Raw genomic sequence first — 27,976 nt, 5'->3', positions numbered from 1 at the left:
TATGCAAATGTAGTGATAGTCCCCTATGATCTAAAAGGTTCAGGGATCAGAAACCTTGAAAGCCTATTTTTCATTGCATCAAAATTGGTTTGAGTCTAAGCTTAGGGAATCGTGAAATGAAATGGGCTTTTAATTATACTAATTGGGTTACTGGCTTCTTCTTCAAACTTGGGAAGTAACAATTTTTTAAAAACATTTTTAAAGTTTTATGTTAAAAAGCAACAGTTCACTTCTCAACCCAAGCATAAATTCCCAACTGGAAGAAGAGAAGAAGCACATTAGTAAAACCTTCAATTCCTTCCCTTCCTAATAAAATTGTTTTTAGGGGGTTGAGATGCCTACAATGTTCTAGTCACTGTGCTAATTAGAGTGGCTCATGCATTTACCAAATATCTTAAATGAGATGGGTACTGTGCTACGTCAGGGAGACCTAGCAATGATTCCTGCCTTCAGGAGATTAATAGCTACATTTATTGACCATTCATTGGATGTCAAGCTCAATGTTGGGCATCTCACATGAATAAAGTCACCCAATCTCCCTAAACAAGCCCAGGAAGGTACTAACATTCTCTCACTTTACAGGTGAGGCCACCTAGAGAGATAAGTAACTTACCCAGTGTCACACAGTGGTAAGAATAGAAACCAGGACCCAAATCCTGGTTGTCCCAAGCCCAGAATCTGCAGGCTTAATCCTGCCTCCTTGGTATGATCCTACTGTTTTCAAAAATAATAAGAAAAAAAAAATGTTTTTATGTAGGGAAAAAGCCTGACTCTAAACCTCAAATGTTTTACTAGTCTTCCTCTCAAGACGATAGAGTTTTTAGAGGGTATTATGCTTAGCGAAATAAGTCAATCAGAGAAAGACAACTATCATATGATCTCCTGATATGAGGAAGTGGAGATGCAACGTGGGGGGTTTGGGGGGTAGGAAAAAGAATAAATGAAACAAGATGGGATCGGGAGGAAGACAAACCATAAGAGACTCTTAATCTCACAAAACAAACTGAGGGTTGCTGGGAGAAGTGGGGTAGGGAGAGGGTGGTGGGGTTATGGACATTGGGGAGGGTATGTGCTATGGTGAGTGCTGTGAAGTGTGTAAACCTGGTGATTCACAGACCTGTACCCCTGGGGTTAATAATACATTATATGTTAATTTAAAAATTTTTTTTTAAAAAAAGAGGATAGAGTTTTGCTCTCTATTTTTTAATTTATGACTTGATTTTTTAATAATATGTACATTTTATATTTGCAAATAGGAAAATAAAGATAGAACACTTAAAAAGTAACTTAGTTTTGCTCTTCAAGAAGTGACTGAACAGTATAATACCCAACATCATCTTCCTCATTATCTCTCCTGTTTTTTCCATCCCATCCTATATGCTTCTCTCTCTCTCTCTCTCTCTCTCTCTCTCTCTCTCTCTCTCTCCATGCCCCAGGTCTCTCTGCGGAGCCCACCCATCGAGTTTCCCCTCTACCACCATCATTCCTTCTTGTACTGGAGAGTATAATAATGATGCTGGAAAGTGTTGTCGTTATTAACCTCTCTCCAGCTAAATGTTTTATTATAACTCCTGAAAACCTAATTACAGTAACTTTACATGCTACAGTACCCTTTATGGGCTGCCTCTTTATTAAACTTACTCCTTTAGAGACAATAAACCTGATGCTTCAAAGGGCAGAGACAGGACCAGTAAAATGTGATGAAATCTCCCATTTTCCAGTGCATACCTGATCTCCCTCGCTGATCACCCCATCCCCACTCCAGGTACATTTCTGTTTCTATCCTTTCTCTGGCTTTTTATTAAATTTCAGCAACTGCATGTATGATATTAAAAATCTTTTAGGGATTAATGGGCTGTGTATCATTATTTTCATCCACTCCTCTGAAGAGCTGTGAGTTTATTTACAGGGGAGGTCAATTTTCTCGGTAGAACAACAGTCAACACCTGGTTTCTCTGATAACCAGAGCTGCATTTTTGCACACAGAGCTATGTTGAGACCATTCAATAGTTTTGCTTGATTTCAAGGAGAATGTTTCCCACAGCTGACTTCATGAGCAGGAGAGAACTCATCTGCACTGTTAGTCATTCGTTGTTGCAGTTAGCTGAATGGTACACTGTGAGGAAATAGTGGGAAATAGATTGGGAGAGAGGAGAACAGAGAGCAGTGGGGGTGGGGACAAAAACTTGACCTTTGGAGTTGAGGCAGTGCAATTATTTGTGTAGTACATTTCTGTTTCAAAGCCCTGCTGGGATTTCTCCCTGGAATAAAGCCAAACCAATAGAAAATAAGGAGACTACCTCTTAGGATCCCACTGGTTGCAACCTGAGCGATAGCACTTGGTGTTAAGGGATTTTCTGTTTGTTTCCTTCTTGGGTAGGGTTTGAGGTTAATGAGCGAGTTTACTGGTGATTGACTCAGAAAAAGGAAAAGAAATCTTCTGTTGGAGTCTCAAGCAGTTTAACCAGCTACGACTTCTCAACGCTTCCATCCTAGATTAGTCAAGCTCCTTCTGTATCATAAGAATAAAATAAAAATTCACAGTATTTTGAATTGATGGGGGTCCCTCTTACATGGATGCTATGCATGAGTTTCTTGTTTGTTAGACGTCTTTTTAAAATTTTCCATGCTTGTTTAATCAGAGAAAACGTATGCCCTTAATTTTCTAAGCCAATTTGAAATCCTGGTTTGCCAGGATTCTGCCTCAGATACATGTCTTTGCTGTCATGTAAAATGCCTGGGAGAATGGTTGTTAGGTATGCTCTCTCTCTCTCGCTCTCTCTCAGTTTTTATTAGATAGTTTTGTTTTCACATGAGGAAAAATGACATTTACCAAAAAGATAGCTTTGGGTGAAGTGATGATGACTGTATTCTTAAGAACTCACTAGGATCTAGGGTCCAGAGCTGAGGACGCAGAGCCACTGTCCTTCCTTAGCCTCACCATTCCCTTCCATGGCCATTTGGAGCCCCTAACCTGGGCCAGGAAGGGTGCTGGGTGCCAGGACTGATGCACACATGGCTAGGAAGGGAAAGAAGCATGCGAGCTCTTCTTTTATTTTTTGTAAGACATCAAGGACTGGTTTTCTCTATCCCTTTGAGTGTTAGCAAACTCCAAGGACAGCACTTTGGGGTCCCTCATTTGCCTTTCCTTTCCGAGGCACAAGTGGCCAATTCTGAGAGCAATTGAGTTGTGCTTGAAAAATGTCAAGTGCATTTGGAAACTACACATTTTTGCTGACGCCTGGAGTCCTGAGCTGAGCTACTTCCATGACCGACTGCTGGGAAGAAGTTCAGTTGGGGCATCACAAATGATTCATCGGAGCATACTGAGCAGGCCCCCGAGGGGGAAAAGCTGTCTTAATAGCCAGTTCAGGGAAAAATCAGGAGAAGTCCCCTAAGCTGCCTTGGTCCTCCCAGTAACCATCTGGCTAGACCATTACCTTATGGGCCTTGCTTCATTTTATTGATCTTGTTTTTCCTTCCTGCAGCATGTGACAGCAATCCTTGGGTGAATCAAAGCTTGCATTTTTTTTTTCAACTTGTGATCATGAAAATTTTCAAACATACAGAAAAGTTGGGGGAGTAGTACAAACTAAGAATAACCACCTGGTTTCAACAATTGCTATCGTTTTACCACATTTGCCTTATCTAGAAACAGACTTAGAGATCTTTCTGCTGAATCGTTCTGAAGTAAGTTGTAGCCTTCTTGACACTTCACCTCTAAAGACATCAGCATTCAAAACTCTCATTTAAAAAGATACATCTAAAAATAAAAAAAATAAAAATAAAAATAAAAATAAAAAGATACATCTACTAAACATCCACAGTGTTCCCTAGATGTATAGAATTTTAGGATACATCTACCAACCATCAGATACATTCCAGAGGTGCAAAATGGTTAGGGTAGAGTTTCTTAAACTTCAGGATACATTAGAATCCCATTGGGAGCTTCTTTTTTTTTTTTTTTTTAAAGATTTTACTTATTTATTTGAGAGAGAGACAGTGAGAGAGAGCATGAGCGAGAAGGTCAGAGGGAGAAGCAGACTCCCCGTGGAGCTGGGAGCCCGATGCGGGACTCGATCCCGGGACTCCGGGATCATGACTTGAGCCGAAGGCAGTCGTCCAACCAACTGAGCCACCCAGGCGTCCCTCATTGGGAGCTTCTTAACCAATAACTGCCCGGACCCTAGCCCTGGCTCTGGTTGGAGGCCAGAAAGTTGTACTTTCCTAACAGACAACTCCCATGATCACAAAGCACATATCTATAGGACACACTCTGAAGATCACTTCTTCTTCTTCTTTTTTTTTTAATATTTATTTATTTTTTTTAATTTTATTTTTTATAGACATATAATATATTTTTATCCCCAGGGGTACATTTCTGTGAATCGCCAGGTTTACCCATGAAGATCACTTCTTTAGAAACTTTTTTTTAAATTTATTTATTTGCTGAATTTAACCTTCTAAAGATTTGCAGCAGCAGGTGTAGCTCTGCTGTGAAGAAACAGGAGTCTACATTATCTTTTGTACTTTGGTTTAATCATTTTAAGCATCAGAAACTAGAAAAAAAAAGGGCTATGATAACCAAATGAGTTTCATTTAGCTAGGGTCATCCCAGACACCACCATAGTAAAGAGAGGGCTGAGAGCTATAATCTGCTAGGGTTAATGCAGTCTGGAAAAGTACGTGGTGTTTGTTTGTTTGTTTGTGGAGGGACATGGGCTTGTATGCATCAATATAAACATCCACCTCCATGCACATAAGCAAACTTGTAAATCTGGAAAACAGAAGTCAGTGTGGTGGAAGGAATCCTAATTTTAGAATTAAAATTGTTCACAGTGCTATCCTGTTAACATTCATGGTTTTGGCCTTGGAAAGTGGGTAGGTCATTCATTTAACGAGGATTTGCTGAGTACCCACTATGTGCCAGGCTCTCTTCTAAACATCAGGGTACAGTGTTGCACAAATGAGACCAAACACTTGTTTATTTTAAACGCCATAGAAGTTCAGATCTAGTGATGGAGATAGATAATAAATAATATACAAATACATATATTATTTAGAAAGATAGGGACACTTGGGTGGCTCACTTGGTTAAGCCTCTGCTTTCAGCTCAGGTCATGATCCCCAGGTCCTGGGATCAAGTCCTGCATGGGGCTCCTTGCTCAGCGGGGAGCCTGCTTCTCCCTCTGTCTGCTGCTCTCCTGCTTGTGTGCTTGCACTGTGTGTGTGTGTGTGTGTGTGTGTGTGTGTCTTTCTCTCTGACAAATAAGTGAATAAATCTTTTTTTACATTTTTAAAAAATAAAGTAGTTATAGCAGGATGGAGAATGACAGAGAAAGAAGCAGGGGGAGGGCAGGGAAGATCTCCCTGGGAAAGTGACACTGGAGCAGAGTGGTGAATGATGTGACAAAACAAGCTGTGAGGTATTTCCAGGCAAAGGGAACAGCATGTACAAAGGCTCTTAGGTGAAAATGTGTTGCATGTGATATGATGAGGAATATCAAAAAGACAGGTTAACTGATGGGGTGAGAGAGGGTAAAGTGGTAGAAGGTATAGTTGGAAAGACAGCCAGAAGGCAGACCACGGCAGGGCACTGTAGGTCATGGGAAGGACTCGTGACTTTATTTTACATCTTATTGGAAAACTTGATTGATTGATTGATTGAGGGAGGGCATGGGAGAATATTATTGACATGTGACATAACCTGACTTCCTTTTTAGAAAGAAGTGTGGAAAATACACTGAGTTGTCAGGAGACAATTTTAGGATCTCAGGAAAAAATCCTATACCCCCCCAAAAAAAATCATTTCCTTCTATTATTTCTTATGAATGAGTGCATTAAAAATAACATTAAAGCAATTAAACTTCTTAATCTTCATCTTGTGACTTCTCTGATGTTGCCAACACATTGTTTGCAATTTACTGATTCTGTCCACAAATACGACTGATGTTCAGTCACCAGGCACTGGGGCAGACACATGATTGATTGATAGATAGATACATGCAAACATACTTAGATATAGGTAGGTAGATAGGTAGATAGATATCCAAGTGTATAATAGATTCTTGAATGCAAAAAGTGACCAAAGATGGTACAGATACCAAATCTTTTGGAACAGGTTTCCCAAGTGGGTGATCAGAAGGTGACTAGGAGCTTGCTAGGGTGCAGTGGGTGGGGAAGTGTAGGAACAGCTATTCCCGAAGGCATGACACATTGTTCCCAAAGGCACGGCAGCACAGACAGCCAGGTTAAGGAAAGATGCATCTTCTGGTGTGGCTGAAGCAAAGTTCAGGGATCAGGGAGCAGAAGGTTAGAGACAAGGGTAAAACAGTTGGGTAATTGTTGTGAAGAGTCTGGTCCTGTATTGAGATTTGCATTTCTTTTTGCAGGCATTGGAGAATCAGCCAGGATTTATAAGGCAGAGCACAATGACATTTGTGGTTTGGAAAGAAAAGCAGCAGGAGGGTTGAAAGGGGAAGGTTGATGGGAGAGGTTTTCAGAAATAAAATGGATAGGATTCTTTCACCCGTTATATGGGAGCAGGTGAGAGGAAAGGAGGAAGTGAAAAATGGCTGCTTGGACCTGGGAATAACAGGAATGCAGGAAGAGTGTGAATGGGGAGGGGAAGGAAAAGAGTCTGTGCTTAGGTGTACTTGTGCAATACAGCTATGGAATGGAGAGAGAGAGAGAGAAAGAGAGAGAGGGAGAGAGAGAGAGAGAGATGCCCAGTACACACCTGGAATGGGAGTCTGGACCTCAGGGAGGAAGCTGGTTGGAAATGGACCCTCGATGACTTGAGTCATAGCATGCCTGAAGCCATGGAAAGGAGTGAGATCTCTGTGGGGTTGAGACTTGGTGCCCCTATATTTCTAGATATTTATTAATAATGGCTTACGATGTCTTTATATTTCTTGGATTTAGTTTAATACCCTATTTTCACAGCCCACTCTTAGGAAATTGTACAAGAAGTACATCTGAGCTAGTTCTGAATCAAATTCCAGCACTTTTCCATCACCCCGACTTTCTGGTGTGCATATATTCTAGCTTAATTATAAGGCTGTGGACTATTATTTAGTGATTTGGAGAACTCTTCAGGTGTTTGTTTGACATTTGTCAGGCTTTAAATTAAAACTCGTGTTTCAGACTCCTTATGTTGTTTTGAGAATTAATAATAAAAGCTACTCATAATGCACCTACCACTTGTTATGAGACACACCTTTAGTTAGGTGCTTTTCCTACATGATCTCGTGTAATCCATACAACCACCTACGCTGTGACATGAGGTGCCAGGACCATCATTACCCCCATTTTACAGATGAAGAGATGGAGGCTTTTAAGAACAGTATTGTGTAACTCACGGAAGCTTACTCGTCCAGGAATGATACTGCTAAGACTCCAATCCAGGTGAATGTTCCTCCAAAACGCTTCTTCTAAACCCTGTGCCTCCTGCCACCTCTTCCAAAGATACTTTTCATCCAGAGCGTTAAGAGAGTACTAAGTACTAAGGAATACAGAGGCTTATTTATGGAATCCACCCTCTTGCCTTAATTCAGATCATCAAACATACTTAGAGTACAAATAACGTTTTTAAGTATCCATTGTTTGTTTTAATGTTAGCTGTGTCAAATCATTCTCTAATCAGATACTCATTTTCGGACTTGATTGTCAGTCATCCCAAGTTTGTTTGATCTTTGTCAAGGATTAAAATACTTTCACGGTTTTGTCTGGAAGGAGCTAAGATCCAAATACTTGTAATAATAGCAAGCCGGCCTCAGAATCCCACCGGGATAGCCTGCTGGGTCCTGTATGCAGGGGCAGTATGGTGTATGAGGTCAAACCAAAGGGTCTGGAGTCAGGCAGATGGGAGTTGTAGCCCCAGTGACCCTGCTTGCTATCTCCGAGCTTCCATTTTCTCATTTGTAAAACTGTGGTAAAAATACAGGGTTGATGTGAGGTTTGGATCAAGTAAAACATTTGACGTCATAATTGACACATGGTATGTGGTCCATAAGTATAGTTGTACCTGCTGAAGACTTGAAGAGGAAGCAATTTCCTGTATGACATTTTGGAGTCTTAGAATCGCAAAGTCACAGAACATGAGGGGACTCCATTCAATCACTCATTCATTCATTCATTCACTCACTCACTAAAGTCTCCCTTGCATGCCGAGCTTTGAGCTGCGTACTGGGAACATAAAAATGAACAAGGTACAAAAGAAGACACAGTCCCCAGTCTCCAGCTGCTCAAACTCTAGACACTACTTAATCCATGCTTTAAAGTCCACTGTCTATTTCCTGGAAGAGAATTCATCATTTGAAACAAGGTGTGGCGAGTCACATTTGAAGTCTTATAAATGGCACACATAAGAGAGAAAAATCTGTCAGAGAATTTATGGTCCTTGAAGTGTCCTTGGAGAACTGTCCCCTGACCCCGAGGAAGGGTTGTTGTGGGTGTCAGCAGCAGGCCCCGTTACCCTATTGCCACACTGTAGCCCAAGAGACCAAGAGCACCTTGTTTAATTGGCAGGCAAAGAGGTTACCGAAGAAAAAAACCGTGATCATCACATGAGCTAGAGAGGCAGCCCCAGGACAGGAAGCAAGACGGAGGGGGGCAAACAGCTCAGGAAGAAGGCTCAGGAAAGACAGTTGAGAGTAACACTCAAGAGCTCGGACTTCAGCATGAGATAGAGCTCTGAGTTCACATCCTTGGACAATTGTTGGACTTCTCTAAGCCTGATTTCCCATGTCTTAAATGCATGGATATTTTAATACTTAGTTTATGAGTACCTGTGAGAGTCTATTTCTAGTGCCTCTCCAAATACAGTTGTAATACACAACACTGCTTTGCGCCATCATCATCGTCGTCGTCATCTCCAAGTGACAGACAGTCACCCAGTTTCCATTTTTGCTTTGAATACTTTGCAGAATTGTTGCGGAAGGTAAAATCTAGACCTATATGGGAACACAGAAAATGTTGTGAGTTTACGGAATTAATTTGTGTCAACATCAAATGAAATCTTTGCCCTTCTGTCCTTGACAAGGTAGAGCTGGGTCCTGGGACCGTACTAGAACTATAAAAGCAGAGTGAAAGAAAAGGCAGCTAGATGTCCCCCAGGAGCCAGCCGTGTCCATGCTGACTCTTTCCCTTTTCCTCACCAGGCACTTTCTCTTTAAGACCTCCTCGGGGAGCACACCCCTGTTTAGCAGCTCGTCTCCGGGATACCCTTTGACCTCAGGAACCGTTTACACGCCACCGCCCCGCCTGCTACCCCGGAATACCTTCTCCAGGAAGGCCTTCAAGCTGAAGAAGCCTTCTAAATACTGCAGCTGGAAATGCGCCGCCCTGTCCGCCATCGCCGCAGCCCTCCTCTTGGCGATCCTGCTGGCGTATTTCATCGGTAAGTCAGGGCAGCCTGCTCCATGACCCTGGCCGTGAGGGGTGGGGCAGAGGCCATGGACTTGTGAATACAGCAGGCTTCTCTTGTCCGTACAGCTTGCTTGTTGGCTCCCGAAAGATGTAAACAATGAGGGAGGGATGGGAGTGCTTTTTCTCTCCTGAAATGTGTTTAAATATGATGAGCTTCTTCCTCAACATTCTAAATAACATTTATCAGATGTGTAAGTAAGCATCCCTACCGTATTCTTTCTTGGAGACGAGCTCAAAATTGTTGTTTCTCCAAAGCCATCCCTCATTCTCAAACTGGCCTTCTAGTCTCTTCCATCTCTGGATTTTAACCCAGGTCTGTGTTCTAAAATGCATGCAACATGGATTAACTTCCACCAAAAACCGAATAGAGGAATAATGACCAGCGTGTCTGGGAGCATCTTGATTCAAAGAGAACATCTAGCTGAGTAGCCAGCTTATTTCCAGAGATGTGGAACAGAAACAGGATTGAGCAGTCCAGTCGGGTCTCTGTAGGGAATCAGGTCACCCACACACGCTGTGGATCTTGCCCACATCCCCTCCTTAGCTTCTGCCCCCTTAGTCTCAACTTGAATTGCGCCACAGTTTTGCATCAGGTTCATGTCTCGAGCCAGCTGTGCTTCTGCGAACTCAGATTATAACTTAGGGTAGCAGGTTGGTGAGGTTGCTGGGTTATCTTTCTTCCTATGCCAGGGATGTTGGTTTGCATCCATCGGGGGTAGCCCTGTAACTCTGGCAAGCAGTGGATGCAAGAGCTCAGAGGTAGGGCTCCCCACACATGTGAGCATCCTGGGCTGGCCACAAAGCCTGCTCACAGCTCCTGGCCCCAACTGAGAGCCCCAGTGTTGCTTCTCTGTGAACTGGGCTTACCAATGGCAGAGCTCCCGGCCCAGGCAGAGGCCACAGTGATGTTTGTTCAAGTGTATTTGAAACACTTGATGGTTCCAGCTTGGTTTCAGGGCAGCTGTGATATGCCTCTCTAGTTGGGCTGCGCCATGTTGCAAAGCAAGCCTATAAAAACACCAGCAGAAAGAGGCCAGCTGCAAAATTCTTCTCAGTACTTGTGCTGAGGGAAAAAGACCATCCTGATCAAGGGACTCTGTCCCTTCTCCCTCAACACTGGGGCTTTCACACTTCCTTTTTCCTCAGACAGCCAGTGTGGTATCTTCCAGAGAAGGAATTGGTCCAGGACTTCCCAGACCATTCTATGCAAGCTTGCCTGATGGCGAGAGCAGGCAGCCTTGCGTCCCCAGTAATCTGGGGCTCTGCCCAAGGCCATCACTAGCCAAAAACTGATGTGAAGTTGTCACTGTCTTCCATAAGATCGCTATGCGAACCTTAATACAGAAAAATCCATTTTACATTTCTTACCAGTCGCATCTCCTAGGAATGCCCTCCAAAAGTGACACTCTGGGGAAAGGTACCATGTTTATCTGGAACTTTGCAAAAGCCTTGATGCTATAAACCCCAGCCCCACGTGGGGACTGAGATCTGACATCCATGTACCCCTAATTTAAAGTCATATCTGCTTCTCACTTGCTCTTGATGAAGGATGGAGTAATGGATTGACTTGAGGGAGGGGTAGGGTGTCCGTTGCATGCTCTGCCACTTGTGTAGAATCCTTTGCGTCATTAGAGGTAGTTTTGTGTACTTCCCCAGGTAACTGTTCAAGGAGGCATGGTAGAAGCAAATTGAATTGCCTTCATGGTCTTTGCATGATTTGGCTTTGTGTCAGAAACTTCAAAAAGGGTCCATGAGCTCACTTCTCAGACTTAATGTTCTGCTGAGCTGCTGGGCACCATGGGGAGCCCAGATACAGAAATTGAGGCACTACTCACCTCCGCCAATACCATCCCCAGTGTACCTCCTACTCTACTTGCCAGAGAGAGATAGATGACTACTGCCTGATGTATTGAGCTTGATAGTTAAAATATAATAGCTTTTTGTAGGGTGATTACATAAATGGGAAACCATACAGTGAGAGTTAAATGTTTTAATTCGGTATGTAACTTGTAAATGATGGATTAGGAAACATATTTATCCTCCGTCTGGAGGCTACTGGAAGCTGGACCTGAGCATCTTAGGATGGTTTATTAGATTATAATCTATCATTTTCTATTATGTATGCTTTAGGTAAGATTATTCTTTAACCCTGGAGTATTAAAGCATAGTTGATGACTCAAAACGAGTGATGGTGGGGGCCAGTGTCCCCAGCGGTGATGGTGGCGAGTGTGGAGCCAGAGGCCTGCTCTCCAGAGGGGACGGCAGCTCTGCAGTCACCATGAGGGGTCACAGTCTTGAATGCTGATCTTGACCCAGTGATCCCGTTCTCCTTTGCTTTGACAAAATTGTTTTCCTTCTGCATCTAAGTTTCCTAAGTAAAATCCGGAAGCATGATGGTTATTTACGTGCAAAAACTCCAAAGTATGGTGAGGATTAATTAATGTGTATAAATCACTTTGAAGATGAAAAGCTGTATATTATTAATTACAGAGCTGCAGGGGCATAAACAGTGCATTATAAACACAGAGAAAAATGCTGTTGGGAGCAATGAGCGATTGTGCCCACCGAGAAAACGAGTCATCAGGGAAGGGCAGAAAGGCAACCTAAAAATCAAAGCCCTCCTATTAAGGACACACAAGTTTCTAAGACCTGAGCTCATTCTGGTTCATACATGACTCCATGTTCCAGTAAAACAGGGTAAGTCCTGGAACTGAAGCATCAACCTTGAGATATTTATGGATAGGCACTGGGTTCAGGCCTGCCAGGAGCTGTGACAATTAAATCAAATTACCTTCCTTGCATGTTCAAACCCATGAAGAGAAGACTCCAGAAATGAGCCACCTGGAAAAGTTCAGCCCCGTGACGAGTCCTTCCATACATCCAGCACGCGAGTGAGTGTGAAAGCAGACTAAGGTCAACCTTGTGCACATTGGAAGATGTAGGCATTCACCAACTCAGGAAAGATACCCCATTTCCTCCTGACACAACTGAGGACAAAGATCTTTTAGGATGCACTCTCCAGTCAGATTTTTCCTATGTTAGATTCTTCCAGTGTACATAACTTCCTGGAGTAAATTTCTCTGAAAAGTTGCATAAACCCCTTGGGGACCATTCTGTGCATCACTCAGCCCCTGGTCCACATGTTTTCTTGGGAGTACTGGCTATGAAATGCAAGAGAGCTTCCCTCTTGGGAACTTGTCTTACATGCTAGGGCCCCTCAAGTGCTCTCATGGCCTGCGATGCCAGAAATCCCTCTAGATCCCTCAGTCTCTGAATCATGTAACCAATATAGAATTCCTCCCCTGTTTTATGGCAACGCTACTGTGTCTTTATCCTCATAGCACACATAACAATAACTGATTGGCAACTTCCATTTGTTGAGAACTGTCGGCTTTTTCGCTGAAAGCACCTTTATGTAATTATCAAATGTGAGCCCTAATCCCAGCCCCCACTATACGCTCTATCAGAAAATAAAATCAGCGTATTACGGTCATTTCACGGAGTTGATGCTGAAACCCAGAGTGCCTGCAGTCACGTGACTGGCTAGTTGCAAGGTAAGACTGGGTCCTGGGTCTCCTGATTACTCTCCTGGTTATTTCCAAATACTGCATGAGACCTAAATGATCCCTTTTGTAGCATCGACTCCATGAATCTGATTTTATCCTCATTAACAAGGGAGAATAATTAGTTCCTTTCCTTCCCAAACCATCTTCTGATGATTCCCACAGTGGAGAGAAACCGTCTCTCTTCCTCAGTCTCCTAGCCTGTCCTTAGGTGGCTGTTTTCCCAAGCATCGTCTGTTATCGGGGTCAGAAAACAACATTTTCCGTGCAGCGCCAGATCATAGATGTTTTTGGTTTTGAGGGTCATGTGGTCTCATCTCAGTTGTTCCGCTCTGCCCTCCTATGGCAAGAGCTACCATAGCCACTGCCAGACGTGGCTGTGTGCTGGGAGACTCTAAGTATGGACACCGAAATTCAAATTTTATGTACTTTCCATGTGTCAGGAAATATTATTCTTTTGGTTTTTAAAGAAAAAAAAACCTTTTTTTTAGTTTTTTTTTTTTTAAGATTTTATTTATTTATTTGTCAGAGAGAGAGGAGCAAGAGCGAGCACAGGCAGACAGAGTGGCAGGCAGAGGCAGAGGGAGAAGCAGGCTCCCTGCCAAGCAAGGAGCCCAATGTGGGACTCGATCCCAGGACGCCGGAATCATGACCTGAGCCGAAGGCAGCTGCTTAACCAACTGAGCCACCCAGGAATCCCCCCAAAAAAAAAACTTTTTAAAGGTAAACTATTCTTTAGCTCATATGCTGTTCAAAACACACAAACAGGTGGCAGACTGGATTCGGTCCTTGGGCCACAGTTTGCCAACCCCTCCTGGATTATATTACTATTCTTTTCCTAAAAATACCTTTTCAGAGTATCTCCGTTTTTACAGAAAAGAAAGAAAGAAAAAAAGAAAGGAAGGAAGGAAGGAAGGAAGGAAGGAAGGAAGGAAGGAAGGAAGGAAGGAAGAAAAAGAAAAAAAAGGAAGGAAGGAAGGAAGGAAATCTGCTTTCAGCCTAACTAAGAGTCCAACTCTATGTCCGCTGTAAATGGAGCAGGTGATTATTTTCTGAGGCTGGCAATCCCACTTTGTAATGAATAATTACACCTGACTTTCTGATCCAAACCAAAAAGTAGAAAAAGCAAGCCACTTTTCTCTTTGAAAACTTTCCAAAGGGTAAAAATGTCCATCCTAATAGACAGCATGAAACACAGCTTCAACTCTTGGGTGGTATGGAATTGCCAAAAAACTTTGCCACATACTCCCTCATCATCAGTCTTCAGTCACCCCGGGTTCCTCTGCAGAATCACTGCCTGTTTTCAAATTTGCCTCATTCCCTGGTGCCTTCTTTATTGGGGTTTCCAACTTCTTTGTCGGGGTTTCCCAACAGGTGGTAAGGGTGCAGGTTCACTGAAGGACATAGCTGCCTCGTCCTAGGTTAAGGTTGGATAGATCTGGTTTCCTTAAAAGACACCAAAGTTCTTCAACAGCTACCCCACGTCAAGGAAGAGAGGTGCTTGTGATGGATGACTTCACTGTTGAAATCCAAATAATCCTAGAAATTCTCAGATGAGAGTCAACACAACAGTTCACCATGACACAGGATTCAGACTATCACCCGCAAGTTAAAGACAATACGTAACATATGCTGAGTTTCTGTCAAAAGCTCTTCTCGTGGTTGGGAAGGAAAGGGAGTGGAGGAAAAGATAAGAGCATTTATGTCATCCTAAATTAGTTTTTAGCTCTTCAGATCTCTGCCAAACTAAAATACATATATATATTAGAAAGTCACCTTGTCTTTTTCACTACAGTAATTCCTGCCAAATATGAAATACTATGTTTTAAGTAAGCTGCTCAACGCTCTGTCTTCTGCCACTCTCACTTTGATCTGGGAAGAACACGGGCCATCAACATGTCAGGATGTTAAAAGTGTGGTAATTTGGGGTGCTTTCAGTTTCTTTTGAAAACAATGAGAGATTATTTTCTATGGAAACTAAAAGCCTACAATGTGTTTAAAGTTGCTACACTTGAAAATTGATATGTTGAGACTCCTACTGATGAATCTGGCATTCAGAGCTGCTATTTTGTGTATTCCCATCTCACTGAACAGAGCAGATTTGGGGAAAACATAAAGAAAATGACAGAAAAAAGGATGAGAACAGTACACTTACCCAGCATCCTTTGTGAGGCTACAGCCTAGGAAAAATGGTGGCCCTCTCATTCAGACTCACTGTTCTTTGACTATCCAGAGAGGCGCTAAACCCCCTGCAAGAATTTGACAATACAGGTTTACCTCCTGTTTCTAAAACGCAAAAGGCTGGTGATTAAATCCGAACAATCCTGCAAATAACATTTCCACCCAACTCCTCTGACCCCCGTTGGTCAAATCTTGTAGTGAGCTCCACAGAGAAGAGGAGGCCTGCCCACAGAGAAGTCAGGGGACCCAGCCATGTTGTCAGCTCTGATGTTAGTAACAGACTTTAGATATGCTAATGTGCTCTTAACCAGATAATGAAGTCCTGTCAGCACTGACACACTGGTGAGTCTTTGGCAGTGGGGCTCCCATTTCGTAATTGCACACCCAATTTCACAGGATCTGACAATTTATGGAAAGTAAATTAAGTCATTAGCTAGGTCACCATCACCTAGCAGCCATGTGGCAGCATGTGTATCTGTGTCTGACATTCAGGGAAGTTCTTTGCTTTCCACTATGAGGCACCTGTTGGAAATCAAGGTAGTCATCCAACACGGGGCTTCCTCGCCTTTGCCGGCAAGCTCCATAGACGAGAAGGAGGAAACAACACTTGGTCCTTCGTCTGTAGACCATCTTAATGCAAAACCAGGGAAGAGTGCGTGGCACACCCCTCAAGCACTGTGACAGGGAGTTAGGGCGTCAGTAGAATCCGCCAGCCCAGGACTTTGTGGCGCCATGGAGCCTGTGTCGGGTGAATGCGTATGGAGTGTCCACCACCGATCTATCCCTTAACTCACCATTGAAGCCTTTGTCCTGAAATCTCTCTGTGACTGTGTTCTCTCGAGAAGCAGTAACAGGATACTCTGACATTATTGTGTCTCTCTCCACATTCTCAGTTTATTTGACTTGATCACTTAGGGTGGTCACCAAGCACACAGATCCTTTACCTTCCACAGGAAGCCTTTAAATTCCTCATTTCTTAAGTCATGCATGTGTTTGTTTATTTTTACTTGTTGCATAATATAGATTTCTGGATATAGCATCCAATGTACTCTAAGTATTATTTCCTTCTACATTTTTACCCATAACACAACTGCAGAGGTTCTTGCTGTGGTAAATAGAAGAGTACCAGTTGGGGCACCTGGGTGGCTCAGTAGGTTCAGCATCTGACTCTTGATTTCGGCTCAGGTCATGATCTCAGTGTTGTGAGATCAAGCCCCACATGGGGCTCGCACACTGGGTGTGAAGCCTGCTTAAGATTTTCTTGCTCCCTCGCTCTGTGCCCCTCCCCCATCTAGGAAGGACAGAAGGGAGGGAGGAAGGGGAAAGAAGAAAAGAAAAGAAGAAAGAAAAGAGAAGAAAAGAAAAGAAAGAAGAGAAAAGAACCAGCTCAATGTAACACAAAGCACATGCACGGGCTTTAGTGTCAGATAGACTTGTGTTCAAATTCTGATTTGTATGCTTAAAAGACTTGGGCTTGCTGTTTAATCTCTGTGTGCCTTAGTTTCCTTACCCATAACAGTGGAATAGCTCCTACCTTGTAAAGATGTTTCAGGTGTTGACTAAAATTGTATATGTATATAACTTTTCTTCAAATGCAGTGTGTCCTCAAGTATGAGAAATGTCACTGCTGCGCATATCCCCAAAGTCCTGACAAGTACTTCGCATTTATCAGTTTTATTTTGTAGTTTGGGAAAGAGGTAGTCACAGACCAGTTGGAAGGACATACAACCATGTGAATTGATAGGTCCATAGTCAGACCGGCAGACCAGTGTGCTGCCTGGCTAGCCACGATTATACAGAATCACCAGTTATAAAATGCATTCTGATTTCAAAGAGGAAAAAAAGGTGAAAAGCTCGGAGTTTTAGCATCAATGAAGTGTGGTGGAACCTGGCACACAATAGAAGCTTATTATGATGATTGTATTGGCTACCACACTCCTTGACCAAGTCCATGGCAAAGTCTGAACCAGATTCTTGGATCATTGTATCTCCAGAACTGTGCCTAACACCTTGTAAGCATCAATAAATATATTTTGAATTAATAAATGCCGATTAGGGTTAGGGATATGTTGGATCATTTGTTGACAGCATTATCAAGTACCCAGAATCCTTGGTCCCTAATTTCACTGGTTCTCTCATGTAAAAGGAAATTTCTGGTTCCCTGATGCTGTAATTGCCTCTGTTCCCAAATTGCATTTCCAAGTTAGAAAGCATTTAGGCGACAGAACACTTAGGGGGGATGTGTAAGCACCACATTTAAGTCCTCTAGCAGGAATCTGTGATTCCCTGAAATCGAGAGAGCTAGCTGAGTGAAACTGGGAAGTGTTTGTGTCTGGCATACAGCCACCATTTGGCACTCATATTACAAAAGTATAGCAGAATTTAGTTGGAGTTCAAGGTGAAGAAGCAAATAATGGCATAAATCTGAAAGTCTGTTGGCTGCTTCCTTGTAAATGAGGATGTGCTAAGATATGAAGCAATTGCTACAAGGCACCAAATAGAGAAAAGGACTATTATATGGTGAATTAGGTCTGTGTACACAAGCCATGCAAAATCCTTTGTGCTCTGAAATGCCCTACTTAGCTGTGTAGCCTCGTACAACAGAAATTTGACCCTGAAGTGAACTTTTAGAACATTTGTATTTTTCTTAAGGTCACCTTAAGTCATACTTCTTGTACCCTTCCCTGAAAATTCCTTTCTAGAAAATTCACATTTTGATTGTTAAGAACAGACACACAGAATTTTTGCCTGAGCCCTTTCTTCATCAAATAAATCATTTATTAAATCAGTGTCTCATATTAAGATCCTCTGCATTAGGAGAGCAAATGGTCCATCAACTACATTAACGTATTTAATATTACCATAAAAGAGAGGATAATGCATTGCATGTTCCACTAATTTCATTTTTTTATTATCAACTTCTAGCCTTAAATAAATATGTAAATATCAGAATGTCTCAAAAAACACAGCAGTCCGAAGCTACGTGATGATGAGGATAGAGTTTTGCCAAAGAAAATAGTGTCCTCCTTTCTTGGAAAGAGAAGTTTATATGATGCATAATATGCATCATCTTTCAAAGGCTTTTATTCCCTAAAATCCGAAGCTACGGATGAGAAGGGAGGATCTGCTTTGCCTCCAATCTTTGCCTTCCTTTCATCATAACTTGATTCACAGCTGTTAGGGACGGCCCTTCCCTTGGGATGGGTTTTCAGTGGAGTTAGGTCATTTGTAGTAAGATTTGTACAAACATGTTTGGCACTCCCCTAGGGACTCTGATCTTTATGAAAGAAAGGCATACTACCTTGCTTTTGCCTTTGCGGTCATGATGCAATCCTATCAGTTCGCTTACTTATATTACACCATGAACGTTTTAGAGGCACGTTAGTGAAGTTTAGATTAGACTTGCTTATATTCCAGAGGGAAAGTAAGTGACAGTGTGCCAAATGCACTCTGCTTCAGGCCGTGATAAACAAAATAACATCTCGCCAAGAAGTTTGGTGTGCCTTTGAATTAGAAGCTTTGCTGAAACTGGTTTTAAGGCTACCTTGTGCCCCAAACTTTACAAACCTACACCGGTAGGGCATTCACTGAGTTAGAGTTCATGTATTTAAACTTTCTTTTAATAAGAAGTTTAGTATACTTCCTTGAGAAAGCTCTCTCTTCTCTTGAGAGGAATTGTAGATTAAAGACGTGAAAAATCTTTGCGCAGCTTTGTATAGTCATATAATATATTTTTTATTAATTTAAAATATATTAAACTTATTAATTTTACATTTTTCCATAACACAAGAAATTTTCTTTAGGCAAGTGGTTGGCTGGTCACATTATATGCTGGAACCTGCTGACCAGCCTCAGAATCTAGGACACTTTTACTCACGATTTTCTCCTAGACCTAGGGTCTCATAAGCAACCCCATAAAATAGAACACTTCATAGGAAAGCTGAGAGAGCCTAGGTAAGTTATGTTTTGCATAAACGATATGTGCCGTGATGTTAAGACATTTGCGTTTCATTTTTCCCAGGCCCATCAGGGAACAGAAGCTTCTATACTAAAAACCTTTTTATTAACTCATCAGTACGAGCAAATGGCCAGCCATCCTTTCTTCCCCTTGGAAATGTGAAGTGGTCTAACCATTACACAATAAGAAATTGAGGACGTTTGTGTCTATTTTTAGCCAGTCTGTTTTTGTCAAATGAAGGCATTATCTCCTCTTGAATTTACTTTAAAAACTGTAAAGCATCTCAAACAAAGAAGCTTGCCTGTGATTAGCTTATACTCCTCAGGAACACAGCAGTGAAGAGCCAAAAAAAAAAAAAAGAATATGTACCAAAAAGAATGGGTTGGAGTTAAGACAAAAAGTAAAGGAAAAGGCATAAGAAGCTGTGAACAGAGTAATTAGAAATGCTTTTGAGCAATGCCAGCTATGAGATGCCATCCGCTAAGCAGGATAAAACATGGAACAATTAGAAGACACCAAAATGGGGGAACAGTGACACCCAGCACATCAAATGACACATAATCTTCTGCATGATTTCTTGAACCAATAAGTCCAACCAAGGTAATGAGATGAAAAGCAATCCATGAGAATTGCTTGGAGGTGCTGTTTCACCCCCTCATCTTACATCATTAAACTTTCGGTTGCCTCATGAACTACTTAGATAAATAACAGTGGACAGCTCAACATTTATCCAAATAAACCAGAAAGCCACCATGATAAAGGAAATTGAATTTATAGACACAGCAGGCCCTTGCCTAATAGATGAGAATAATGTGTCTAATGTTGAACATCCGTCTATATTTCAAATACAGTGTATCTTATGGGGGGGGCATGAAAATCACCTCCTACAAAATCATTTCTTACTAAGGTTGGTTTATCTTCTGTTGGGTCTAATTGATACTCATGTAATTCCAGTACAGCCTTTGCTACTGCAAATGATATAAGAGAAGGAAAGAATGAATATGCCTTTTGGCTCCCAGGGGAGCATTGAAAGCTAGGCTTAGAAAAATCACTTTTCTCTTCAGATGTGTTGTCTTTAGAATGACCCTTGAAGCTAGGAAGCAAGTATATTTGTTTTTCAATCAAGTGAGAGCATTCGTGAAAGTCTTCTACTCAATCTTGATCAGAAATGGACATAAGGGAAGAGTATTATTTTATACTACATCCTTTCTCTGCCTTATTTTGCCTCTCTTCATAGTGTAAAGGAAGGCCCAGTAGGAATATCGGAGGCGACCTGACAGTTTTAGCTCCCAACCAAATCCAAGGGATTATGAACTTCTAACATTTGGAAAGGTTTCCTAATTCCTAACTGGGCATGTCTTATGGTCTCAGATAGGACATGGGTATGCCCAGGCTGACAGCCACTTACTACTCACCCAAGTCTGGAGGTGGGACGTTCAGAGGGGTTGGGCAGGGGAGTGAGGCAGGGAAAGAGAAAGGACAGGAGGTCAGCCCCCCTATTTGGCATGTGTGTGAGTGGTGCCCCCATACCACTACTCCTACAAATCCTGCCTCAAATGTTCAGGAACAGTCTTCAATATGTGTACATTTTTTAAAACTTTTTAAAAAAGATTTTATTTATTTATTTGACAGAGAGAGGAGCACACAGCAGGGGGAGCAGAAGAGAGAGAAGCAGGCTCCCAGCAAAGCCGGGAGCCCGATGTGGGTCTCTATCCCAGGACCCTCGGTTCATGACCTGAGCGGAAGGCAGGTGCTTAACCAACTGAGCCACCCAGGCGCCCCCAATAGGTGTACATTTTAATGAAACATTTTGACAGGTACATTTGCTCTGACTTGAAGGAAACTAGCTTCTGACCCTGGTTCCAAAGGTTTAATCTTTCACAAAGTTTGCATTCACACAGATGTGAATGTCGCCACTTCTTCCCCTCCCACCCCCTCTTCTACACGGTCTGCCTTTCAGTATCCTCACAGCAAGTCCAGATGTATCCTACTCTGTCAGATTTAATTTTTTTTAAAGGAATATACATACATTCCAGTTCATTTAATGTTAGACTTTTTAAAAAACGTCCTTTATCCCACTCTTGTCCCCACACCCCTTGCCTCCCTGCCTTGGGTCTTTAGGTTGGGGTGGTCAGGGCAAAAGTATACCCAAGGGCTCATGGTCTTGGCCTTGTCTGGGAGAAAAATATCTCTATTTCTTTTGTGGAGATGTGGATGCCGATTGCATGGTATTTTATTCTTCTCTTCAAAACTGACAGGAATTAAGCCTCTGGAAAGGTCAGCTGACCCAGCAGTGCTCTCTGTATTGTAGTGAAATACCAATGGCTTGTTTTAATGTCAGAGGCAAATTGGAGAGTGGACCCAACTGAAGTATCTGTGACTAAATTTGTCCTGAAGGAAGAAAAAGAATTGTCTGTCACGTTCCCATGACTAAGGGGTTTATTAAACAAGCTGTTGTGTACCCCACCCAGGGAGAAGGCTGTCAAAACATGAAGGAAAAAAAGAGCGAGGGGGAGAGATCACACAGAAGCCAAGCCCCAACTCTTCTCATAATTGCATGTCTGAGTACCTTGGCTAATTGACCCACGCCCTTTGGAATTCTTTCTTGATCACACACTACTGCCTCACCCCTGACCAAACACTTTCCAGTGTCTCTGACTCCTGCAGTAGCAGGACACAGAATGACAGAACACGCCAAAAAACCTGGCTTGTGGAGAGATACCCAGAGTGGACCCAGTTGGCTCTGGGCTTGTCGCTGCACTCTTCCAAACCCACTGACCAGGTCAAACAGACAGCAGGGGTTTTCTTCATAGGGCTAGTCCGACATCTCTCCTAGGGGAAACGTTGAGAAGGACTCCAGACATGAAAAGCGACAAGATGTGCAAATGCTGTCACGTTTTGGCTGATTGTCATTCGTGTGATGGGGCCAAGGAAGGTGCAGACCCTAATGGCAAAGAATCTTCATCGATACCAAGGGAGAAACAAGTATCACGAGAAAAAGCAAGCGTGCACAGGGGCAAAAATACGGGAAGGCGTTCCTTTGAGTCACTGTAGCACATACGGCGTGTGTGTGTGTGTGTGTGTGTGTGTTTTTTTTCCTGAGCATGTAAAGGAGAAGGGGGCCCGATGAGTGGTGGGAGACAATTACCATTTCCATGGGCTTCTACAGAACCAGAAAACCACATGCTCACCCTTGGCCTAGCGAATAAATGGAGCTCAGACTCCGCGGTCAGCTCAGAAAAATCCTCGGACTTAGATTAAGCCAGTTCTTATTTTTCCACTGGATGATGAGGCTACAGTTTTAGCCCGTCTCTTCACATGCCTGTCCCCAGCCTCCAAAGAGACTCTATCCATTTATCTCCGAAAGCCAAAGAAAAGAGCATGATGTGAGAGGAGGGAGCAAAGCTGGTGGCCCAGGAAAGATGACTCTGATGCTGAATGGGGAGGGACTTGGAATCTCTCCCCTGAGCCACGTGATCATGGCAGAGTCCTGAGGATCGGGCCCACCAGGGTGACCCGGGGACTGTGGTGTCTTGACTTAAGGTCTGCCACATATGCAGAAAGGTTCTCTGCGTCGAAAAGAATTTTGATTTGGGGCTTTAATGCCTTTGAAAGCGCATCAGGAGTAACACTGACATGCTTTCACCATAGCCTTGGAATCCTAAAATAAATAATAGAAAAATTGTGATTTAAAATATAATTCCAAATACTAACCGGGCCCCGCTGCCTAGATGAGTAATAAGCTTCAATAAATGTGTGACAGGCACAAGGCTCTTCAGTATGAAGAGTAGTGAGGCCTCAGAAATAGAAATAGGTTTTTCATTACATGAGGGATTATGTTCGGCCTGACTGTGGAGCCCGTTCGCGGGGCCCCAGCTGCATCTTCTGCCTGCAGACGTATTAACGGGTAATAGTAAAGCGGGCCCGCGCAGGCTGAGACAGAGATTTGTTTTAGGAAAGGGAGAAAGGTCGCTTTCTCCCACTTAAGTCAGGATTAGCATTGTTTATGGCACACTTTCCCTTAAACTTCTAGTCGTCTGTGCTAATGAGCCACAATTGGAGTCGGGCTCCACAATTGGGTGCCTGCTCGGATCTGCAAGGAAGCCCGGGATGGAGAAATCAGCGTGGTTTGGGGTGCTGGTGGTGGGTAGCTTATTTTGACCCACGTATGTGCACCAACACGCACACGTAGATGTTGCTTTGAGGACCGTACAGTTTTGTTGTTTGATTTCAAGCAAACTCAGCTATTCATCTAAGGCTTTCCTACTACAGGAACTCAAAGTCAGCCCTGGGCACACTCTGGCCTCCCTTCTTTTCAGGACTGAGATGTAGGTGTCAAGAAACTGAATTGGGCCCACCCTGCCCCTTTGTAGCCAAGGAAACTATGGGGTCTGGGGAGAAGAGTTTCAGGAGGAGTTTGAGAAAGGTTTGGGGACTTGGGTGTAGAAGCGCACCCATGATGAGGACAGTTGATTTCAAACTAAGATGGGTTTTCTTTTGCACATGCTTCAGCACAGAATTCCCAGCCTCTGTTCATTCTTGACCCAAATAATGACTCATTGAAATTTCTTAATTCCAGCGTCATTGTTTGCCTGGATCGGGAAACCTAATTTCCCTCACTTTAGGGGTCAGCTGGGCATTGGAGAAGTCCCGTGAAGAAAGCCCTGAATTTAGTTTGGCAAGGTTCCCATCTGAACCCTTAATAACTGCGTGCTTAAGGGAGAGTCAAGTTAATGCCACGAACCTCCTTTTTCTCAACTGTAAAAAAATGATTGATAATAGTTATCATGATAGTGGTACTTTTATCGTAGTCTTCCTGTGTGACATTTAATGCAGATACTGCTATCTATTGATACTCATGCTGCCTATGCATTCACTCAAAAGAAAAAAAATCACAATGCTAAGGTTTCAATTGAGGAATTAGGCCATTAAAGTTCAGAGAAGGGAGAAACTCCCAGGGACTAGCAGAGGCGAGGATGGCTGGGTGGGTGCAGATCCCAGCCCACCCAGCCCTGGAAGGATGGAGAGAAATGGCCATGGGAATGGGCTGAGAAGCACTGTAGGCAACAGGGTAGGGGAAAGGCCAGAATTAACAGGGCATGGTGCAGGGGAGTTGAGGGGCTCAGCCAGCAAGGAGAAGGCTGCCTAGTGAAGAATGGTGGAAAATAGGAGGGAAGGTAGAACAGGACCAGATGATGGATGGCCTGGAATTCTGGCAGAAGATTGAACTTGATTAGTTTGGCTATAGGGATGTACCTAAAGTTCATAAGCAGGAACATAATATAAAACTATGACATGCTATCGTGTCAGTTACCTAGTAGATGCTCCATTAATATTTATTTGCTAATTGACTGAGGATTCAGGATAGACTGGGAAATGGGACAGAAGACAGGGAGATTCACCGTAATCAGTGAGTATGTGAATTGGTGAGGGTCTAGATTAGAAGGGGAGCCATGGAAACAGAGAAACAGAGTGAATCTCTGAGAGACTCCTTCCAGAGAAGAAAAGGCAGATTTGTGATATGATTTGTGTTGTGTTGACTGTGGAGATGAAGAAAACAGAAATACCTGATATGTCCTTCAGGTTTCTAACCCAGATCTATTGAGGAGTGGTGTCAAGAATGGTGAACCAAAAAATTAAAAATTAACTCACCATCTTTAAATCACTATACACTTTTCTGAAAGCACGGTTGTCCCAAAAATTTTTTTTATTGGCATGTAATTCTACCAGCCCTGGCAAGAAGCCATTCTTTTTTTAATGCACTCAGTAAATCTCTGTGCAGTTTCTTTATTATGAGAGGGCCCTTTGATCCAATAAAACCCATCAAGACCCCTTCTGAGGCATTCATTCTGGATTTTGTATGAAAGTCTGTGGAGAAAAAGGAGAGCAGAATTGGGTTAAAACTGAACTCTAAAAGGCTAGCAAAATGCCTCCGTAACTGTGCTCGTACATAGTGCAAATTTCATGAACCAAAAGAGGCGTCGGGTTATATACTGAAACTCAGCATACCCCCTTATAAATAGACAAGCACACTCCAGGACTTGAAGGCACTTGCCTGACAAATGCAGAATGTGGTCCTGGGAGTCTGTACCGGTACCCTTTTCGATTTGGGGCAGTGAAGCTTACAAATGAAAATCTTCAAAGAAGAAGGTTGCCTTTTGATCAGCTGGTTAGAGGCAGGTTTGAAATTATGATAAATCTGATGCATATTCACCGTAAGAGCAGGTTTCAACTCTAATGCAGCTGCCCGTGTCTCTGCAAATGAGGTTGCCTCACTGTGCCCAGGCTGAAGGGTCAGATGGATGAGGTTGGCTGTGGGTTTATGGATCCAGGCGGAGAGGGCCAGACATCAGGGAATGCGCCTGCGCCCTCCTCCCCTCTGCCCTCCCTCTGCGCCACGCCGAAGTCTCCATTTATTTTTTATGCCTTAACATTTGATTGAAGTGCATGAAACACCCTCTTAGACGCCAGGTGCCAGAGTACAGGCTCAAACAGTGTGCTCAGCTGGGGAGTTTAAGCTTCCAAACTAACCAAGAGAATTTTGGCCCAAAGGCATTATCTGGATTGACCATGTAGATGAGCTTCAATTTAGCAGTAATTATGTCTTTGTGATTTCTTTTTCTCCTTATCCTACGTCTCTCCCCTTCTGGGCTCCCTTCTGCTGTAGGGGAGCAAGAGGTAAGCCTCAGCTGCCAGACTGGACATCCCATTCCTGTCCAGTTTTTGACCCCAAGCCATGGTGCTGGTCTCTAGGGACTCCTAAATCAGCAACATTTTCTACGCTTGGTCAGGTTAAGACAGATGTCAGGTCTCTGCCTTTTCCACTCCATGAGAGGCAATATCATGATGCTCTCATAAGCCCACCCCTGACGCCTTTGGAGCCCTCCTGCACCCTCCCCAGGAAGGGAGATGGGAGATCGGATAACATGCTTGCGTGATGATTAGTTGTGGGGAGCATCCCCAGCAAGCCATAGCTCAATCATAAATGTGGAGAGTTACTTTAAATGGCACTTAAATTTAGTCTGCTTCTCAGCCAGTTAGAATAATCACGTGATAATACGGCATTATTGCCTAATAGCATTCCTGTAGCTGGCGACACCCTGAAAGCCTCTTTAGAAGAGAAACGCACCTGCTTTTAGGACTCGAAGATCGGTTGAGAGTTGTAAGACATCCAGGAGAAGTTTAAAGTGGAGTTTGGAACCCAGTGAACAGGCTCTTAACCATGGGTAAAATTGTAAGAGAACATCTTACACTATTCTTGCAAACCGACTTGTCATTTCTCAAGTGTATAATGAAATAATGTGTATGAATATTTTCATGCAGAACAGCCTTCTTCCCAGTTTTGCCCTCTTCAGTGCTTCGTGGTACATACAACAGAATCTTTTACAACAGTGTTTTATAATCTCAAGACCAAAGGCTCCCAAAAAGGTCCTGAGAGAAGTATAAACGAGTAGCAACTGTCTCTAAGATTGGGTTTTTATAAGTAGATGATGAAGGATGAGGAGGGATGTTCATGGGGAAGAACCCTCTAAAAATCATTGGGAGTAGTGGAGAATGAAAGTAAAATGCAAATGTTCCTATTCTGCAGCTACACCAATTAACAGATCTTTTATAGTCTGGGTGTGTGAGATGAGTGGAGGGCTTTGCAAATGCTGCCCGTGTAACAGGAGGGATGCCCTTCTGTATTCAAGTCGGGGGTGTGGCTAGAAAACAGGAATGAGGCTCCTTCTCCATCTCCACTTCCTTTACATAACTGTTCTCCCTGTGATTCTTTTTGCTGTAATAGCGCTTTGTGTGAAAAGGATGGATTGGAACCCGCTAGGTCTTTTTACAGAATATCAAATATTTTACCCATTAAGCTGACTTGATTTGAAGAGGTCCTTGGCACAGATTGATGAAATAGTCCAAATATTATCACTCCTTGTTCTGCAGTCTCGATGGAGTAATAACCAGTCTCCTGGACCTTTGCTCATTAATGAGGTGGTCAGAGCTCAGGAATGTGCAAAATTCTTTCCTTTCTTCTTTTGCTATTTTTTACATTATGCAGGCTTACAGTGCATGGGGGACCACTTGCTTATCGACACCAGTAACATTCCCCCAGAGAGACCCTTTTGTACATCAGCCCTCTATTGCCCTTTGCGCTGGCTTTGCACACCCCCATTCCACCCCTAGGAGCATTTGACAACGTCTAGAGACATTTTGGGTTGTCATGATGGGGAGACGCTACGGGCACCACTGGAAGGTAGTGAGTAGGGGCCAAATTAGCTATTTACATGCTGCTAAATGTATAGCCCAGCCCCCCACAACAAGCAATCATCAACCCAAGATGTCAATAGTGTGAAGGTTGAGAAATCTTCCTCTCCTTGACTTATAATCATGTCTTTAGATGTACTTTTTTTCTCCCTCTACTATCAAAATTAAAATGAGATCTCAGACCTATTTATTGCCCCCCTGTGGGTCAGCTTTGGTTCTGTTGCTTAGTCTCCCGGTGCTATTTTTTCATGCTCAGAGTCCTTAATCCCCTTCACAGAGGCAAGCTGTGGTGCTAAGTTCTGAGAAGTTATTTGACTGAACTGGTCAAATTTGTGCTCTGAGAAGAGGGTTCACCTGAGGAGGTATAATGACAAGTACCCTTGAATCTAGATCTTTTCCAAAGGACAAAGACGTCAGCCATTTCTTCAAGACCTGCCATGTGTAGGGACTTCACATTCAAGGTCTGATCTAATCTTCCCAATGACTTAACTTTTCTATTTAAAATTAAGAAACAAGATTCAGAGAGGTTGAGTAACTTGCCCACAGTCACACACTGGTCAGTAGTCGAGATTTGGAATTTAAACACGGGTCT

The 27,976-nt window shown here is 43.0% G+C and overlaps 1 protein-coding gene across 2 annotated transcripts in view; it reads left to right on the top strand.

Moving 5' to 3' along the window:
- The window catches only part of LOC111140927 (teneurin transmembrane protein 2), a 934,316-nt gene that overhangs the window by 658,615 nt on the left and 247,725 nt on the right, over positions 1-27,976 (top strand). For both annotated transcript variants that reach the window (XM_022493193.1, XM_022493194.1), the window contains one exon: positions 9,162-9,400. In XM_022493193.1, the coding sequence (XP_022348901.1) occupies positions 9,162-9,400 (239 nt within the window). The remainder of the gene's footprint in view (positions 1-9,161; positions 9,401-27,976) is intronic.

Source organism: Enhydra lutris, unplaced genomic scaffold (assembly GCF_002288905.1).
Source record: "Enhydra lutris kenyoni isolate GAN:26980312 unplaced genomic scaffold, ASM228890v2 scaffoldscaffold5, whole genome shotgun sequence".
Taxonomy (NCBI): domain Eukaryota; kingdom Metazoa; phylum Chordata; class Mammalia; order Carnivora; family Mustelidae; genus Enhydra; species Enhydra lutris.
Note: the sequence above shows the minus strand (reverse complement) of the source record. Positions and strands in the feature narration are given on the sequence as shown.